General features: G+C 46.0%; 1 protein-coding gene and 2 long non-coding RNA genes across 3 annotated transcripts in view; 1 reads left to right on the top strand and 2 right to left on the bottom strand.

Annotated features, from left to right (window-relative positions):
- Positions 1-5,613, bottom strand: part of LOC109504398 (uncharacterized) — a 140,405-nt gene extending 134,792 nt beyond the window's left edge. The window contains exon 1 of the mRNA XM_025306626.1: positions 5,273-5,613. Within this exon, the coding sequence (XP_025162411.1) occupies positions 5,273-5,387 (115 nt within the window). The 5' untranslated portion in view covers positions 5,388-5,613. The remainder of the gene's footprint in view (positions 1-5,272) is intronic.
- An 81-nt stretch (positions 5,614-5,694) lies between these two features.
- Positions 5,695-11,835, top strand: LOC112590357 (uncharacterized). Its single transcript, XR_003114147.1, has 3 exons — positions 5,695-5,744; positions 6,192-6,317; positions 11,627-11,835. It is a non-coding gene; the product is annotated as an uncharacterized LOC112590357 (long non-coding RNA).
- A 6,468-nt stretch (positions 11,836-18,303) lies between these two features.
- LOC112590356 (uncharacterized) lies at positions 18,304-19,889 on the bottom strand. The gene is made up of 2 exons (XR_003114146.1): positions 19,701-19,889; positions 18,304-18,723 (listed from the first exon to the last, which is right to left on the bottom strand). It is a non-coding gene; the product is annotated as an uncharacterized LOC112590356 (long non-coding RNA).
- Between the last annotated feature and the right edge of the window lie 416 nt (positions 19,890-20,305).

Here is a 20,305-nt window from a genome sequence, read left to right as displayed (position 1 = left end):
CTTTCCTAACTCTATCTTAATTCTAATCAACGCGATTGCTATCCTTCTCCGAATCACGCCACTTTCGAGTCGGAGCGTAATATTGTTTAAGCTATTGGTCGAAAACGAATTGCGAATTGAGCTTTAAAACAAAGACAATTTGAACGTTTAAAGGAATGCGACGATTCATTTTTTTGCATACGGCAGCTTATCCTGCAATTACAGTACGGAATGTATATGGTATATTGCGCGAAATTTACCGCGTCCACGGTAACGATCGATATCGACGGAGGGCTCTAATTGGACAACTCCTGGGATAGACGTCAGAGATTATCGGAGAGGAAACTCGATGATACATTGCGCGTATCCCCCGCGACTAGCTTCTATTGTGAACGCGGCTTGAAACGCGGAGGGCCGATAATTACGTCACAGAAGGCATCGTAAATCTGCCACCGCGATCTCCCGTTTTCCTCCTCTCTCCCTCACTCCTTCTCTCCCTCCCTCCCCCCCCCTCTCTCTCTCTCTCTCTCGCGCGCGCGCGCGCGCGCGCGCGCGCGCGCGCGCGTAGAAGATTCTTCCAGGAGAGAAACCTTTCTGGTGAAAACTCGCGTTCCCGACGTGAACGCTCGCGTTCTCGGGCGAGTACCGAGACGGTCGGTGAGGCGAAAACACCCCCGGAGAAAGAGTCCCGCCGCGCGGGGCATAACCCCCCCCCCTCCCGTCTCTCTGGAAGAGTTCCAGGCGCGCGTGAGAGTATCCATCAGCGTTATCTCGAGATCTCCACGGCCTCGGAATGGATTCATTAAGGGCGAGGTTCATTAGCATCCCGGGGGAGAGATTGTTGCTCGCGCTCTTTCGGAGTTTCGTTCTTCGTGCCTTCGCGTTTCTTCCGTAACCTTTCCGCCGCTCTCTCACCCTCGTGCCCTCCCGCTCTATCATCAGCCGCCTAAACGATCGCGCGCGAGATTCGATTCGAGCGCTGTGAACTCCCGCCGCACGATATCGTTGCATTTGAAAAATGAAAGTGATCTCTGAGAACGGACGGCGGCGTTTAATGTTCGCGTACTTAAGAGGACGAGCGGCTCGAGCAGCCGCCTGGTCGATCGATCGGGCATCGGGCATAATCCGCAAACGACGTTAAGACTGCCGTAATGAGATCGCAAACGGCAGTAGCGCGAAAACGTCCCGCAGGATAACGGCATTTCCGGATTATTAGTTGTGCGAAAGAATAAACAGCTGACCGTTTCGAACCAACCGCTAATCCAGTCTTACTAAAGGGATCTCTGTTTTCATTCTCCACTTCACAATACTCGGTCGGTTCTCTTCTCAGGTAGAAGAAAATCCTGGTATCAGGTAGAAAAAAGTCGGAAAATCTTGGTATCAGGTAGAAAAGTTGAAATTTAGAACTTTCCAAAATATTTACGATCTCAGCAATAGTAAATATTTTTCTTTTTTCTTTGATTTACAGCAACTATCGGGAAGAACTGAAATGTTTCCTCGGTGAAGTTGGCACGACATTCTTTAAATTTTAAAGAAACAATGATGGTTCCAGCAGCACTTTTCATAGTTCTAAAATTCCTGATAGAAAATAAAAAGAGTTCCGCACTTTTAATACCAAAAAATAGCAAATGAAAAATGTCGTGCCAACTTCGCGAATCTAGCACGACGAAGAAGACGAAGACGACGGCGAAGACGATGAAGACGATGAAGATGACAAAGACGACGAAGACGGCGAAAACGACCAAGTGTCTGTGAACGTTGGTACGATATTCTTTAAATTTAAAGAAAAAAGGCAATGATAGTTCTAGTAGCATTTTTTTATAGTTCTAGAGTTCCTGATAGAAAATAAAAAGAGTTCCTCATTTTTAATACCAGAAAATAGCAAATGAAAAATTGTGCTAACTTCGCGAATCTAGCACGCGAACACTTCCTTCTCTAATCTATAAGAAATTAATAAATATCACTGCTTTTGGCAAGAGTTCCCGTTAGTTCTAATCGAGTTCCATCTCTGTATGTAATTAAATTAAAAAAACTTCAATAATTACTTACAATTATTTACATAAACAACGTATATTATACCTAGCACGACACTCGGAGAAAAAGTGCTGATCATTTCTAGCGCATTTGTCGATATATATCGATAGTTCTAACAACTACGATCATTTTTAGTCAGAGTTCCAATGGCTACCTATTTTTAAATAATTTTTAAATTTTCGGACCCAGCACGACACTCGGAGAAAAAGTGCAGTGCTAGGTTCAAAAATTAAAAAATTATTTTAAAATAGTTAGCGACTGGAACTCTATTCCAGTCTAAAAACGATCGTAGTTGTTAGAACTCATGTAGAATTGTCGATATATATCGAAAAATGCGCTAGAAATGATCAGCACGACACTTTTTCTCCGAGTGACGTGCTAGATACAATATACGTTGTTTGTGTAAATAACGTAATTGTTGAAGTTTTTTTTAATTTAATTACATACAGAGATGGAATTCGATTAGAACTAACGGGAACTCTTGCTAAAAACAGCGATATTTATTAATTTCTTATTAGAGGAGGAAGTGTCGTGTTAGATTTGCGAAATTAGCACAATTTTTCATTTGCTATTTTTTGATAGTAAAAATGCGAAAGTCTTTATTTTCTAACAGGAACTCTAGAACTATGAAAAGTGCTACTAGAACTATCAATGTTTTTTTTTAAATTTAAAGAATGTCATGCCAACTTCACAGACAATGTTTCCCCATGTTAAGTACACTCTTTCCAACGACGAGACGATTACCGTATTCGTATATTACGTTACCCTGAGCACTTTCAGTTCAACCGATCACGCTATTCACCATTAACTATTGTATATTGTTGATAATCTAATATTAAGCTATCATGTGTCTGCGTCAACATTAATTCAACGTGTAAAGCCAGTTGAAGTTCCTACAAGTTTCCTACTGAGGCAAATAAACGACATTTATCACGAATGCATTTGTTACTCCTCCATGAACAGCAAGCTTTCTCGAAATATCGTAATGAGACGCATCATTATATCGCGGTACCCGCTACGATAAAGTCACTGAAGAACATAACGACATAATCGACGCGTGTTAATTGGCGGCTGTCACGTGTCATTAAGATAATTTTTCGCCGAATTCTCGGTATGATTCACCATGCATGTGCATGTGCAGCGACCCTCGCACACATATGTATATGTGTGCGTACACACGCACGCACGCACGCACGCACGCACACACACACACCCGGCTTCCTACAGATGGGCCCGGGGGTTAATCCCTTGGATGACACAATGTCCGCGTAATCGACGGAAGGACGAGCGTGCAAGGAAGGAGCACGAGAAGCAGGAAGGAAAAAAAAAGACGCGAAGGACCACCGCGCCTCGTCATTCTGGCGTTCCCATAATCCTCCGGGAGCATTCGCGATCAGACAGGACACACACGTCCGTGTGCTCGCACGAGCTAAATGGAAGCCCAAGGAAGGAGAAAACGAGTCGCGCGACCTGAATAACTCCGCCCGGATGTTTCTGATGCGTGGCTTAGTAGGCTGCCGGGTTCGTGAAGAGGACCGATGAACTTCGGATCATGATGCGACCTTCCTCATTCGTGCTATATCCGTGGCGGCGGATAGACTTGAATTTGTCACGGCTTGAGTCAGGTGCGAACGACCAGTCGGGAAATATCGAGCGAGTTGATCGAATAAAAGTTCACCATCCTGTGCTTTGGACGGCGAGTAAAGCGGACATTTACCGACGGACACGTACTAATAACTTTGTATTGCTTGCATAAATGACAGGGAAAAAAATGCTAAAATCCCGATACCACGAGTATTGAGTGAGCAAATGTTCGTCGCATCGATCCATATTTAATGGACACTCCTTTTATTCCCTCGAGAGATTTGCTTGTTAATCCGTTTACGTATCGGACTTAATTTCGCAACTAGGGTGACCGAAGCAAGATGGAATGGTCGCGCAATTAAAATAGCGCCTTCAGTTATCAATTTATCTCCGTTCACCTGCCTAGGGTTACAATCAGCATCGCCGTGCGCGCAATTTCTCTCCCCCCCTCTCTCTCTCTCTCTCTCTCTCTCTCTCTCTCTCTCTCTCTCTCTCTCTCTCTCGCTGAGAAATGAAAAAGCTCGTTGTCTCCTCACGTGTGGTGCCCCGAGGGCTCGTAAATCGATCAAGTTCCATCCGTTGGAACGGTCGACGAGGGCGCGACCGCCGTTCCTGAAGTGTGCAGGGAACGACGACGAAGAGAACGCGCGAGGAAGCGCGAGGGAAAGAGAGAGATGAGAGGGAGAGGGAAGAGCAATTCCGTTTAACCGCGTCGTTTTACTTCGATAAATATGACGCGCGGCGGAACCCCTTTACCGCTTCACGGAGGAGGAGGGGGATGCAAAACACCCCGTCGCCGCTCGATAGGCGGGGTGCAACGGAACCTGCGTAATCCGCCATACGTTTCCCATGAATATGCATCTGCGAGGCTAATGCGATTTGATTCACGATTGGCCTAAGCGACGCGGGAAGGGCAGACCTCTCGAAAGCCCCGCAATAATTCGATACATCGACCGTGAGGCGCAAATTAATGTTTGTTAGCGTAACGTTTCTCGGCACCGGAGAGACGCGCGCGTCTGCGATGAAAATAAATTACCGTGCGCCGTTGTACATGTATACACGCGCATACAGAGCGCAGACAAGCGCGCGCGCGCGGTCCAATTCGAGCGGGGATTGATTAATACGTCTTGCGATCGCATAGAAATGAGGCGAGTTGCGAAACTTGAGTTACCACTCGTTATCTCGGCGCAATATCCAACGGCCGATTTTGTATTTATTACAGAGCGAGATTTTCGAATCACGCGGCCCCTTACCGAGCCGAGCCGAGAGAATTGCGAAAAAAGAGTAACTTACGCGTATGTGTACGTGTGTGTGTTTGATCAAAATTCCGTAACAAAATGATCTTAATATAAGAAACGACATTCACGACTGTAGAAACTAGAATTTCTCAGAGACATACGAAATTCAACTGTATGCATCCGAAGCATTCATACGACGATTACTTTAGACGGTTCGGGTAACACAACAGAGGTTAGAATGTGAGAGAGTGAGAGTGAGAGAGAGAGAGTGAGAGAGAGAAAGAGCGCGAGAGTGAGAATATAGGTTAGAAATTTGATTCACGAATAGCACCGCCAAGTGTGATCGTTACTTCTTTCGCCCGAGTTCGGTGAGATTTTTAGGGCTATGCATGATGCACTACTCTGTCTCCATTTGGAATGTGAAATTCAACACTCACCATTTCGCGTCGAAACACCGCTCGGCATACCGCTGATGAATCTCGCCATTGGATCTCGATCCTGCACAGCCGGACCCCCGCAACGACCCCGCAACAGTCTTTCCACGCTACCCATCGTGCCCGCGATGATTGCTTCACTTCACTTCACTGCACACGCGACGCAATTAACGATCGTGATTTGATAATGTCGAACGAACGTCTCGACGTCTCGGCGCGGAAATGTTTTGTTCCAATTAATTCGGCCATTGAGTGGGCACGGCGCGGCGGAGCGGGGCGGGGCGGGACGGGACGGGACGCGACGCGACGCGGTGCGACGCCTCGCGACACCTTCACCTTCGCAGCAAAAACTATTACGCTCGCTAGCGTGACGTAGTTCCTCCAATCATCGCAAGGCGCGTGGGAGGGATTGCGCGGCGAGCAATCTGTTGGCGCGTGATTTATCGAACTGTTCGTCATAAAATGTAACGACGAGGTATGATATGTTCTTCTGCTTTTAGAATTAGAATCTCATTGCATCGAGTTTCATTATATCGAGCATATGCCTGTAGTAATTACGTACGCCGCATTTCTACACACGGCACGGATTAACCCGCGAATTAACCGTGTTGAACACGGTGCGTACGTTGTTGAGGTTAAGTGACTTGTGGGCGTTAGATGGAAACGTAGACATGAGATAGATCGCGTATCTCGGTAAAGCGCGACAATTATACGTTCAAATGTACTTTTACAATGTAACAGAGATGTCCGAATTCTTTGCTTTGCAAAATTGCGAGTCAGGGTGAATTTTTTTGGTGTCGGCGACAATAAATCACGACGAGCTTGTTCGAACTCAATAGACGGATATTTCACGAAGCGCGGCAAAGTGATTGCGACGGAGAGGCATTCCTTGCTTTATGATATCTTACAATTTTCCATTTAGGATCCGGAAAACGACTAGACGCGCTGAGGAAGACAAAGCTGACGCGCAACATCACACACACACACAGTCATTCACCTCGGAGGACAATGCCGAAGGAGCAGCATGGACGGACAGAGATGAATGATGGTGAGTTTAGTCGCTTTATCGCTTTATAGCACTTCCGGCAATCGTACTGCAAAATCAATAAAAACCGATTTCACTTTCAACCCCTTGTAAACTTCACGCTGAGAACGATGTCGTGACGACGGGAACGTGAAACGGTATGGGAGGAAAGAGAGCAAAAAAGATACCGAGAAAAAAGAACAAACAAGTAACAATCTTTCGGTAATTTTATGTACACGTGGGAATGAAAAAAAAATTTACGATACACCCTCGTCATATGCCGTCGGAAGATATGAATTGTAGGGTCACGTTCGTCGATAGTTCGTCATCCGCTCTACGGACGATTCTGAACAACGAGCGCGGCGCGTGTTTACGATTACGGTTTTCTCGCTCGCCCTGCTTGCGGAAAAATTGCTGACGAGTTGCTGACGAGTAATTACTGAAGAAGGAGAAGGAATATTTAACGAGGCGCACTTACGTTCGACAGATCGTGCGCCTGGTATATTATGCCGGCAATTTAGATACCGTCGCTACGTGTACGACGAGAGAGTGGCGCACACACACACTGTTTGCCTGATTTCTTTTTCAGAAATTTATACACGAATTCGACACCGACGGAAAATATCGCGCGGTAACGCGTCCGCTCCGCGTGACATTCAGAAACGAAGTGTCTCCGAAGTGTATCATACGAGTTGGGCGAGTTAGAAGTCCGTAAGCACAGAGAAAAAACGTAAACAGAGACGGGAGTGACGCCGAGCGAGTTTATCCGCGACAAATGAAAATACTGCTTTTAATCCGCGTATGCGAAGCGGCGAATGGATGAGGAGTTATTTTTCGTTTATCTGCTATTTCTCGTTTATTACATCTACATATTCGATATTTCGATATATTAGGTAAGAGGAGGAATATTCCGCACGAAATACGTTTCCCGCGCATAGCGTATATTCGGCAATGTAAAAAGAGAAATTGGGTATGAAGTCTGGATATAGACGTATCGGAAAATACATATTTCATCTCGAAATATTTTATGCCGCGAGGTGCGCCGAATAAATAGGATGCGACGAATAAATAGGAAATCGCGAATCGCGAGATGTATCCCTTCCCGTCCCGTTTACGAAGGATCCGAAATACACGATCGAATTCGGGCGACGAAAATTGTAACTGGAACAAAAGATAAACAAATTACGGCGAATTCCCGGACGAAACGAAATTACTTAATCACTGAGTGATCGAGCACGACGAGAAAAGGTCGTTAAAGCCATTCTCGCCGGAGAACGACATTACGTCAGTCGACGATTACCGATCGATTGACTCGATAATCTCGACAACAAGAAAAAAGCGTACGACCGCAAGCTCCTCGAGTGACATTGTGGAAGAGATACACGCATTACCGGAAGGATCCATTCAACGACACGTGGAGTCGTTATTTCACGGGAAACCAGAAAGAGAGCACCTGCGGCTTCGACCGTCGGTCACTTCCTGTATCAGCCTGGGGGTAACCAGGTTAATCCTCGATTGACCCTCGTATACGCAGGTTGGACCTGTCCGGAGGGAAAAAAGGGGCAGAGAAGATACGGAAGAGGGAGTGAGACGAATTCCGGTCCGGCACGCGACCAGAACCGCAGAGAGCAGTGACAAAAAGGTCGCTCGCTCGTCTCTCTTTCTCTTTCTGTCCATTTCTCTCTCTCTCTCTCTCTCTCTCTCTCTCTTTCTCCCTCTCGCATATGTGCACACTCGCATGCGTGTGTAGAGATGGGCTCCTTAACATAACTTTCTTCGCAGCCCGTAGAAAAGGCAGTCCCCTCGGCGCGAGGGCCCGTGCCGTGAACGATGGACGGCTCTTCCTTGGCCCTTCGGCCAAGTTCTGGGCCTTGGCACGACAGGTTGTCGATAATCCGCTACGAGCTGTCGACCTCAGCGTCGATTCGCGCGGACGCGTCGGATCGTCCGACGCGATAACGTTATCGAAATTATATTTGGCTCGACGTAAACTCGTAATGAGGTACCACCGCTACCACCGCACGCCGCGCCGCCGCGAAAATACTCCGAAATGAAGCAGCGAGCGCGCGATGGATGCGCGCGATATTCCACGGAGAGTGGAAAAATTCGCCTTCTCGTTATTCTCGTTTAATTTCGCGACAATTCAACATTAATTCACACAAATTCACGGTATGTTGGCACGGTATGTTTATACCGCACACTGGATTCTTTTACCGAGTTTGTCGAGATTTCGTGTACCTTTCTAGTACCGACTTGAGTATCAAATGGCTGAAAACATACTTGAAATAAACGAACGTCAAGTCTCTTTAATATAATCATTGATGTAATTATTGGCGATTAGTTATATAATTACCAAGTGCTACGCGATCGATCAGCTCTTACAACGACGGTATTTATAATAACGTCGAGGAAGGACGGAAAATACGAAGAAACGCGCACGGTACCGTTGCAATTTCTCAGGGACAGACCGCTCTCGGCATGGGTTACGATACAACTTTATGCCGTAATCGAGGCTTTGATACGATACTAATTTTATACGGATACACTTGCGGACGTGTAACGCGATAGTTTGCCTCACGTAAACTTCAGGTTTCCGACAGGGAGAAAAGGGCGGCTACTGCCCTTCGGCGTTGCCCTCAGGTCGAAACGACAGGTTGTCGATAAACACAGGTACCCATACGACGTCGTCGTAGTGAACCGCATCGACGAACGCTTCCGGCCTCGTCGCCGTGCCAAAGTGTTTCGTCCACTTTTGGGAATACACTAGCGAGATAACGTATATAGTTCAACCCTCCCTCTTATCGAGCGGCTGTTTGATGTTCGATCAATTTTACAGCTCGCCGCCTCGGCAAATAAAGGCTGCTCAAGCTCAGGTTCTTCCCCAAGATAACGAAGAACGCGATTATCAAAATGAGACTGTGAAACGCATATTCGCGTTGTATTCAATGTTTTGAGTGCATACAACAAAGCACGTGAATTTGAATATAGAGATATTTCACCATTTTTCAAGCTCACTCATGTCGACGCGTGAATTGATTTATCTATCGTCAGTAACAATGGGCTTTATAAAATGGTAGTAATATATTTGGCAAAAAGTTATCTCCGTAAAACTTTTAACATATAAATCACAATGCCCAATGGCTATATAAACTATTGAAACACGTCATCAGTTTCGGCGTAATTTGTCGTGCCGCAAAATAGGAAAGTTGTTTTATACTTACACACGTAGTCTCACAATTCGGCGAACGTAAAATATTCCAATAAACGGCGAAAATCGTGAGCTTCGAGGGTTGATTTAACGCAAAATCTCTCGCGCCGCGAGGAGAACGTTCGCATTCCCATGAAACCGGGCGGTGATAGAAGGAAAAGGAAGGGAGATGCATTCTCGCGAAATGTAGGTCGACGATTCAACGGAGTCCCGAGGATATCCTGCCTATAGATCGGCGGGAAGAAGAGGAAGGAGCGCAAAGTGCGCTCATGAATGAGGAGCCCCGAGGACCTTACCCAAGATCCCGTGCACTTGCGTCCCTCTACCGCCCCCCGGAGACACCCCCTTCCGGCTCGACGATTTTATGGGGTTGCCGACCGGCGCGGCGGATACCGCGACGAGTGTCGTCTTAAATTTTCGTGAAGACCGGAGCTCCGCCTCCTCCTTTTCTTCGCGCCGCCGATAACAATGTACACGAGGATACGGACGAGGTGCGGATGTGATAATTAGAGGCTACAGTGACAGTTGGAATGACGCGAGGGAAATTGTGCGCAAAAAGTGTCGCCGGCACTTTTTCCGCGAGGCGCTCGTAAAAGCAGATTCGACTGGAAAATCCACTGGATGCCACGTCAATTTTCAACATTCAAACCCGAGTCACTGAGAAATTAAAATCGCAGAGAAAATAGCTTGCTAATTACTTTTTTCTGTGGATGATAACCTTCCGTTCGATTCGACTCAAATCGTGACGTGATATAATTTATTAATAAATATTTAAATAAAATAAAGCTCGATATATGCACACATTAAACTTTATGAAAGATATTATTAATCGTACATATCGCCGATTCTCAAATTGTTCATTCGTGATACGCGTACGCGTATCACGATCAAAATATAAAGCTCGTTCCAATCCCTTGGCTCTGGAACTTTTCCGTTTTCCGATGCGTGACGGTTTTCTTCTTCTTCTTCCCCTTTCCTTTCCTTTCTTTTTTTATTTCGGATTCTCTAGCGCGTCTCTCGTTGAAGTTTCCTCCATCCAACGAGCAGTTTCGTTTCCACGTCCATCAAGATTTGCCCATAAAACGGATCTTCTCGTGACAATACGCGCGAGCCTTTTTTCTGCGGCGAAGCGGATTCCTTTAACCAGGCATAAGCAACCCCCTCCGTGGCACACATGTGCGTACACGTGTGAACGAAAGAGAGAGAGAGAGGGAAAGAGTGAGCGAAACGAACGTATTTTCGGGAAAAAGGATTTCGTGGGAACTAGGGAGAGCAAGCAAGAGTTGGATTTCGTGAAGAGAAGAGAGCCGTCTGTGCGTGTTTTGAGGATGATCGGCGATACGACGGGAAAGAGGAGCCCGGGAGAAATAATGTCGATGGAAAGGGGGATGAAACGGTCGTTTCATCACAGATTTTTACGGTTTCAACGTGAAACTCCTCTCTCTCTCTCTCTCTTTTAGGGTGCGTCGAAGAAAGAATTACAGCTGAGTGTCAGAATAACGGGATTGATAGTCTCAGCGTGTCAAAAAAGGGTTGAGAACGAACGTGCTGAGCGAAGGTTAAAGGCTCACCGTGTCGAATAATCGGTAGACGATGACTTTATGGTCGTATATTTCATAAAAGGGGTAACTTTCTCCGAAAGTACCCCTTTTTTTCTCGTTACTTGTCAAGAATAAGTCGGAAACTGCATTTCTGCAGTACGTGGAAAAGCGGAGATTTCTTCTTTCCCTCCTTTCCTACCCTTCATTCTGTATCCCGGTTATAAAACTTCTTCATCAAACATGTATACGTGTGCGATAGTACCTGCTTCAATAAAAAAAATTACACTGTGAAAAAGGGTTGCTGTTCTTTATATTTCGTGCAATTGTATGAGTTTAAGGAGAAGAATTACTTCGACTCCAATTTTCATCGAGCAAGAGGAACGTTGCACTATATCGACAAATTAATTTCTCGGAATCTAAATAATTAAATGCACAATTTATAATTATATAATGCTTGTGTGAAACAGCGATCAGCTGTGTCATTGTAGACAAATTATACATTTTGTTGATTTAAATATTAAGGAGAGATTGAATCGCGATATTATATCCTTTATATTCAACGATATTATATCTTTTTGTTACAGTTCCAAAAGCGGAATATGACCGGTGATCTGAGTTTCTCGCTGAATCTCGGTGAGTGAGAAAAATTGGTTTGTAAACTGGTGGTGGGACTTGAGATGACGGGTGTTTATAAGACTCGTGGAAATCGATGTAATTTAGATTTTGGCACGATAAACATTTCTCGAGTGAATTTATTAAGTAAATTCTCAAATTCTGCTACGAAATTAATTAAAGCTGTTTTTTAACATTGACGAAGAATCTATAAGAAACGTCATTAAAGATATAAATATTATTTGCCTCACAAGTAAAGTGTAATGGTAATTAATATGAAAACATATGCGACTCTATGCAATGTTTCGAGATGCAACAGCGAATTAATTTAAAATACTTTATAACTGTAAATGTCCTCGAATTTCAACGAGGAAAATAAGAGCAATTTTATTACATTTAATTTATTACATTGCTACCTAAAACTCTGACAATTTTCCGGCAATTTGCAAAGTTCCGTATATTTTTAATTATAAAGAATATTACGATATGTCGTTAAAGTTGGAATACAAACACGTTGGAATACGAATAGGTCAAATATATCATATATAGGAATCAATAACGCGCGATATAGCGCGGGTTTATAGTATTTAATTAAAAGTAAAAACCTTCGAGCAAACTAAAATATAATTAATCGCGCGACGAATGACGTTTAAAATTTTAAAAGAAATTTGATGCGAGTAGATCAAAGTTTTTGACGATGACACAAGGTACCAGTGGCTCTTTGAAGTTTCCATGATTTCATGTGCGTGCCAGAGAATACGTTTGGACAACCATGCGCACACGTGTGTGGTGCGGAAGCACATGTAAGAGTGTGTGTGTGTGTGTGTGTGTGCTGTTCGTTATGACGCGCGAGCGTGACGAAGACGAGCAGAGCACAATTCTATTGTGGAGGAAATCCCTTGTTTGCTCGCAGATCTGGCGAGCAGCTGATTGGGATTTTCGAGCTCTCTGCTCGAGTATGGATTGCACATGGCGCGTCGTTTTCGTAACGATGACGTTCACGTGTTTGCGAATTCAAGAACGGGAAACAGGCCCAGATGCGACAGCGGTTTTCCTCTGTAAAATCCTGAAATATGAGAGCTCTTTCCCTTCTTCTTGAAAATCTGGAAATATTCCCATAGAGGACTAGTGTGGATAATTTATAAATGGAAGGCAGGCTTTATAGAATTAAATACTCGCAATCGCAAAATTAAAATTTTACAACGAACCAATATATAGTTACAATCGCGACGATCACAATCTGTGCGAAATTCACGCGAGAAAATCAAAGTATCTCCTATTTTTAAGATACATGGTCTTTCGGGGATTTCCACAATTTCATTTGCGTACTCGTCGACCCTGAAAATGTAGCGTTTGACGGAAAACTCGTAAAGAAAATAAGGAGAAGAAAACTTAGTGAATTACCGAATTAGATACCTTCATAACATTATTTAACTACACGTGGATCCTCTTTTCCTCGCTATGTAAGTCCGACAGAAAAAAACAGAGAGAGAGAGAGAGAGAGAGAGAGAGAGAGAGAGAGAGAGAGAGAGTTCACCCTATCGTCAGGTTTATTTAATACAAAGCTGGCGGCGTGTGGGGTGGCGCTCGGCTGCCTCCAGCTGTGGGCGCGGAGGTGGCGACAACCTGTTGAGTCAGACAATATCGCGTTTTTACTAATGCCACATCGTCGTCGTCCCGACACGAGGATCGAGGGGGTGGCTGCATTTTTGCCACGATCCCCGCCAGGACCCCAACTCGGGATCATTATTATCGAGTCTCGGATTATTAACCCCGAAATACTTGTAAATCCGCGGGGATGGAAAGTGTTCGTCGAGACACCAATGTGTATCCCGGTGGATACACGCCGGAACGGCACGTATAAACGATAATGGGAATAAATAACGTACTTTCATCGTTTCGCGTTTAACCAACGACGAAACGACATTACCGCGATCATGAAAGAGCGATGATATCGAGCATCAGCCGAGATTTCGCCGATCCCTTTTTTCTTTCCGGCACGTGCACACGTAATAAAACATTTGTTTAAACTTACTTTAATATACGCTACTCGTGTGTGTGTGTGTGTGTGTGTGTGTGTGTGTGTACATCATATGCTCGTACGGTGCGATTTATGGCGAAGTCTCTACTTCAGCTTCCTTTCTTATTGAAATCAGTTACTAGTAAGAGGATTACAGACGCGTTAAATCCGTCCGCGAGAAGGACGATACATCGCATTTCAACGTATTTCCGCGGTCCGATATTACCATAATATAAACAGCGTGACGCGTTTATGTCGACATATGATGACTGCGAGACACACAGGAAAATATTTATGTGCTGGACAAATGACCCAAGTCCTGTGTAACCTTGAGAATCTCGTGTCGTCTAATCGCCACTATTGATCGACGCGTGTATATATGTGCTTGAATGTATGTTCAAGATACTTCTATTCTATTCCGAAGTTTATTCTATTGAAAATTTTCTCTCATCCACGAGAAACTGATTTCTCTCGCGCGTGTCAGAATATTTGTCGATTGATTCGCCGGCTGATATATAAATCGTCGAGCACAACGTGCATTGAAAATCGTGCACTTTAGTCGAGAAATACATCGCGATATAAACGATGATAGTGTTAGAAGAATACCTTTCATATCGAGCTTCATCATCGAGTAATATTTTTCCAGCCCTCCCATATTTTAATATGTTGCTAAATTAAAACGCGATAATATGGTTGATACTTACGACACAATACGCGTATCGGCATATCCAACGAGAATACATACACGCGGCTTATCGATCTCACGCGACCGCGTATCCTTCACGTCTTCTCGACGAATACAACAACCTTCCGTAGACTTAGGAACGGAGATAAATCTCCGAAACGACAGGAAGGGCACCTACAGCGGGGTGTCCCTGCTATTGAGCTGATCTTCAGGGCCGTACCCATCGATCTATTCAGATGCACAAGAGCATATCGGTGGCGCAGATTCGTAAAGCGAGTACGCTAAAAGAGAAGGACAGTCAGACGGTGGATGTGCACGGTGGAGAGAGGGAGAGATCGCGGAGGAGAGGAGGCAAGTGCGCACCGTCAGCAGCAAGGACCAGGTGCATCCTCGGGAGCCTGGGAAGCGCAAACTACGGCGAATGAAACGCCGGCAGATGCTACCAAGCCGCGAGAGAGCGAACGACCGAGCCCTCCGCGTCTCCCGTCTATATGCACAAGCCGCATTCCGTCTACGTCGCCGACTTTGTTTGCTCACGAGTGCGTCGCGCCGCGTCGCGCCGCGCCGCGCCGCGCCGCGCCGCGCCGGTGCATTCGAGCACGGGATTCACTCCTCTCGAGTGCCGGGCCTGATGGCGGGAAATCCCGATCGATCGTACTTCCAGTCGAGCATTTCCTCTCTTCTTCTTCGGTTATTCAGGAAACTGCCCCCCTCCCCCGTCCCGCAAGTGCCTTGGATCATCCTTAAATCGATCTCATCTCTGACCGCAGCGCGATATTGTTTCTTCCGGGCGCCTGCATTAATCGAAAGAATTAAAATATCAAAGGAGAGATTACTGAGATGAGTGAATGAGAAGCGTCGAAGCGCGAAATTGGAATTTTGATCTCGTGGAACAATATCGGTTCCCTGAAAACAAAAATTTCAAGCTGCGCGCGTTTGATTCTCACTCGCTTGTCTCAATGAGACGAGGAATCATCAATATAATAAAGTTTGAGCCCCAAAAATGTATAAATTCAATGGCGAATTTAACGTTCCGAGAAAGGGAGAGCGACCGTTGTGCGCAAATTTGGCATGTGAGAATGATTCGTGTGTCCCGAGACGCGAATCTTACGCGAAGGTATAAGACACGCTCTGTATCGATTACATCGATTTCCCGAGAAACCGCCGACAAGTAATAATAGGACATTGTTAAGAACGGTTACGTGAGAAATGCCGAAACGTTCGTTACGCTCGCGATTGCGTCAACGGGCCAGCGACTTTTCTCTCTCTCCCTCTGCCTCTCTCTCTCTCTCTCTCTCTCTCTCTCTCTCTCTGCCTTGTTTTCTACCCTTCTCTCGTCGGAGATCGAAAGTGTTGCTCGAAAATAAACGCGCCTTCGTTTCGCGTTACGTCCGGTCGCGAGCGCGCGCCGTTTCGTCACGTATTACGAGGTAACGCCGTCTGCACCAAGACTTTCTCCTTGACTTTCACCGTAGCCGTTATGAACAATCGCCGTCGCCGAACGATCGCCTTTATTATTTGCACGGTACACTTAGCCGTTACGCAATCGCTCGAATTGCTTTCATGCACCATGTGATAATTTGTTTAGCGCCACCGAAATGTGGGTTATTGAAAAAACTCGAAACGCCTGAGATTACTCAGTCTCATTGCTCGATCGACTCACCGACAATCCGACACTCGTAATCGTCAAACTGATATTTCGAATCCGCAAACGAATCTTTTTCTATCGATACCTGGCGCAAAAAAGTCGATGTTGCAAACGCGAAACACGGCGATGTTGAGTTTGTCAAAGCTGAGAGCTTTGTCAATCTTACCTGCGTGTAAACCCGAAGAAAATCCCTCGAGAACCTCCTCGATCGTTAGGCCAACCAATGCGAGCGCCAGCTCGAGCGGTTTTTACGAGGTCTCCGCGATTGTTACTCCGCGTAATGTATCGTGAAATTAAAAGAGCAACATGTGCGCCGTGGGACCGGCGTCCAGAAATTCTGTCACGATGACGAATCAGACGGCATGACTTACGAGCGCGATCGACCGCGCGCGCGACTTGCCATATGTTCGATATATGATCTTGTTTGTTTAGTCTAATACCAATTCGTCTCGGTTGTTCTCTCTTCTCCGTGTCCGTGGCAAACTTTGCATGATATTTTCACTTCGTGCCACGAATCTCCTTAATGGACTGATAGTATCTAGTAACCGGGCGGAACGGGGGGAGGAGGGAGAGAAAAAATTCTAATCTTGTCGCGTCGCTCGACGAGGAAAAAAGACGAGGAGAAACGACAGAGAGAAACGATTGAAAAAAAGGAGAAAGAGGAAAAAGTTACACGTCACGGTGATGAAGGAACGAGCGCGCGGATACACGTGAGTTTTTTCTCCGCCATCGGCAACCGTTCTCTAGACGGAACGCCGCGCCGCGCCGCGCCGCGCCGTAAGGAGATCAAAACGAAAACAACCGCGCGCGGCCACATAACACGGGCCGCATTAATTCGACCTCTTGTCCCAGAAGTATCTCCGAGAACACTTCCCGGGGAACCTTGATGCAGTAACTTTCATGTGGCCTGACCTACCTCACGCATTTCCCCGTAACTTCTTCCTCGTTGCCTCCACTCGACCCCTGGCGAAGCAGGTAATCGGGATACGCTGCTCCACGCTGTGTTCCGAATCGTAGAATTTCCTCGTGATACGCAAAGTAGACCCTGTGTGACCGCGAAAAATTCGACCGATTTTACGGAGGATTTTACGGAGAATTTGATTTGATTCTCCCGTTCGATCGAAATTTCGCATTCCAGATGATTGATACGATACGACGCGCAGCATCTCATTTCTTGCGACGACATACGACACATTCTGTGTATTTAAAATAACCCATATATTTATACATAAAATAATTTTATAGATAACTCAGTGCGTAATGTTGATGAGTTGAAAATAAAACTAAATAGTTAATGAGATACATTAACTTGTATCAAATCCACTGTAACAAAGAATCGGCGAAGTTTCGTCCGCAAAATCTGCGAGTTTGCAACAAACCGTTTTTCTGATCAATCGCTCTGATAAAGGCAAACTTAATGCATCACATAACTGACCAATTGCTCGCCATTTGGAAATCCCGCGTTTCCGGTTCGCGCCGGACTGATAATTCTCGGTGTGTAGCGCGAAGGATCGCGCGAAATCCGGGATTGGCGGCACCTGGCCTGCCCGGAGCAAAGCGATTAATTTGTATTCGTCGAAGTGACGTCAGTCGAGAACGAGAGATACGCGGAAAGCGAGCGACCTGAAGGAGAGAACGAAGGGAAACACGCCTGCAGGTGAGGCGCGCTGCGCGGAATCACGAATCCCTACCGTTCGTGCTCGTCCTTATCCGCGGCTTATCGACCACGATTTATGTCCGTCGAAGGGCTCGTTTCTCAAATTTCGCCGCGCCCTTCTTTCACGCGGCGCGGCGGCGGCGACGGCGACGACGACGGCGGCGGCCGCGCGTTCCCGCGGGAACCGCATTCGGCCTGATAAAGGAAACGTGAGAACCTGCATTGTCACGTAGAGCATATATCGTCTTAACGAAAAAAGTCGCCGTCAGATACGGAGACGAGGCAAGATAAAGCCCGAAGGAAGAGCAGGAACGGGCAGGAAGGTCGACGTGAGGATGCAACTCATTACGACAGCTGTCTTCGCTGTGGGAAAAATCCTTCGGATACGCATCGAACAACGGGGGGGGTGGGGTGGGGGGGATCCATCCAGCCTTCAACCTACGGGGGTTTGTGTGATTCGGAGGGGGAGGGGGAGATTCATAAAGCAAGTAACCTTTGATCAAAATCGTTTAATCGCCAAGCGCACTCGGTATTCGTCAATCATTTTCGGAATGGATATGTTTGTGCAAATATTTTGCACAAGAACAAGTTGATCTATCGCGTTGAGCGACCGGTTTACCAAAATATCCAGACACATCGAGACAAGCCAAATTAAAAGTTTATTGAAAGAAGGCGGCAAGAAAAGGCAATCTTTTTCTACAGTCTCGGCTTCAAAAACTCAACCGATTCAGGCTCAACCGGATGAGCGAACGATTTTTAATAACTGACGTCATCGTCGTTTCGCAATTTTCGTAGCTTCTCATTTTTATGAGTGATATTATGTCGCGCGGTCGATACGACGCGACATGTAGTCGCGATGAAGCGGCCCCGCTCGAAACGCCGCGCGTTAACGCGCGGTCCAAGTCCTGGCGAGGGTCCCACAGCCTTGGAGGAACATATGGTCCACGGGCTGAGGGCATCGTTCATTGGCCGACACGCAGACTCGTAATCTTGCTATTTATCACGGGATGCGAGAGCGCAGCGGTAATCTTCGTGCGTTAAGCCGGTCGCGGCAATCGGCTGAAAAATGCCGACAGTAGAGAGGGTTGACCGGCGAGAAAGAGAGAGAGAGAGAGAGAGAGAGAGAGAGAGAGAGAGAGAGAGAGAGAGGCAGAGAGAGAGAGAGAGAGAGAGAGAGAGAAAGAGAGAGAGAGAGAGAGAGAGAGCGAAAGTGTGAGAGAATGATTATTTCGCTGATATACGTACATCGGGGAAAAATGTTGTTCTAAATATACATTTACAAATATATATAAAAAATACACAACCGACGCGCTCGCGCGAATACAAATTTGACGCGTAACACCTTTCGTGCGCGATGGAGTAATAACGAACAACAGCAATTACTCCAGGAAGCAACTTCTCAAGCAGTGGTAAATGGCCTGTTGATTTAGCCGTGACCAATCGTTATCCGATATCGACGCGGATGAGCGAACACGCTTCTGAAAGAAAGTCTAAAGACTAGCTCGTAAAGACCGAGTGTTAACGTATCGGGCTAATCTACACGCGACTAATCCGTAGTTAATCGAATCTCTTTCATTCACGTTAGGATGTTCGCGCTTAAATAGATTTCAGTCAGTCCTCGTACGATCCTCGGGACATCGTTCGGGACTTTGTCGCTTCGATTAATTTGCTCGAGTCGAGAGCAAAGTTCCCGCTACGTGAGTGAGATTTCCGAACGACGTGACCGATTCTTCTCTCGGACACTCTCCTCGAACATCCTCCGTGAGATTTATTATCTCACCCTGTCGAGGCGCGACGTGCAAAGATGCTTATTACGGCTTGCGACTTGCGTGCTTCGAACGCCGGTAATTATTTAACGGCCTTGACGCCCCCCGCTTAAGCCGCGTAAACACAGCGACACACACGAGTCATTGTACTACAAATTACTCTGTTATGCGCGTTATAATAAAGAGAAAGATAAAAAGTAGCATTGTGTGATAGCAGCTTCTATTACCATTATTACACTATAATTTTCCTCCTGGCAAATACACACTTACCTCCTCCCCTTCGTCGTCCTGCCTTCTTGATTGAGCACGGCACGATCGTCCTCGTGGCGAATCATCCTCTTTTAGATACGTCCGACGTGAAAGAAGAGAGAAAAAAGAAAGGGAGAAAGTGCGTATGAAAACGTGTAACGTGCAACGAGAAAAAGAGATGGGAATCGAAAGTGAGAGAGAGAGCGAGAGAGAGCGAGAGAGAGAGAGAGAGAGAGAGAGAGAGAGAGAGAGAGAGAGAGAGAGAGAGAGAGAAAGAGAATAACGGGATACACATTGGGAGAGATTCATTGACACTAAAGAATCGACTCTCGCACTGTGCAGGATATTCATTGTTTATTAATTAGCTAATATTCTGAAAACATATGAACATTTGTACATGTGTTTTGTATCATGAGGTACTTGTGTATGGCATTCGTCAAATACGTAATCGTAATCGGCACGACGCATAATCGCGTGTACGAGAGCGTGCAGCACTAGTCGCGCACTCATACGCGCGACCAATCCGACCAAGATCCGCTATAGTATCTTTCTCAATCATTCTTTTCCCTTTGTTATTGGTCATCTTTTCTTTATTTCTGCTTTCATTTCCCTTCGATTACCTTGGA

Source organism: Harpegnathos saltator, unplaced genomic scaffold (assembly GCF_003227715.2).
Source record: "Harpegnathos saltator strain DR-91 unplaced genomic scaffold, Hsal_v8.6 scaffold791, whole genome shotgun sequence".
In the NCBI taxonomy this organism is placed as follows: Eukaryota; Metazoa; Arthropoda; class Insecta; order Hymenoptera; family Formicidae; genus Harpegnathos; species Harpegnathos saltator.
The sequence above is the reverse complement of the archived record's forward strand: the minus strand, read 5'-3'. Positions and strand labels throughout refer to the sequence as shown.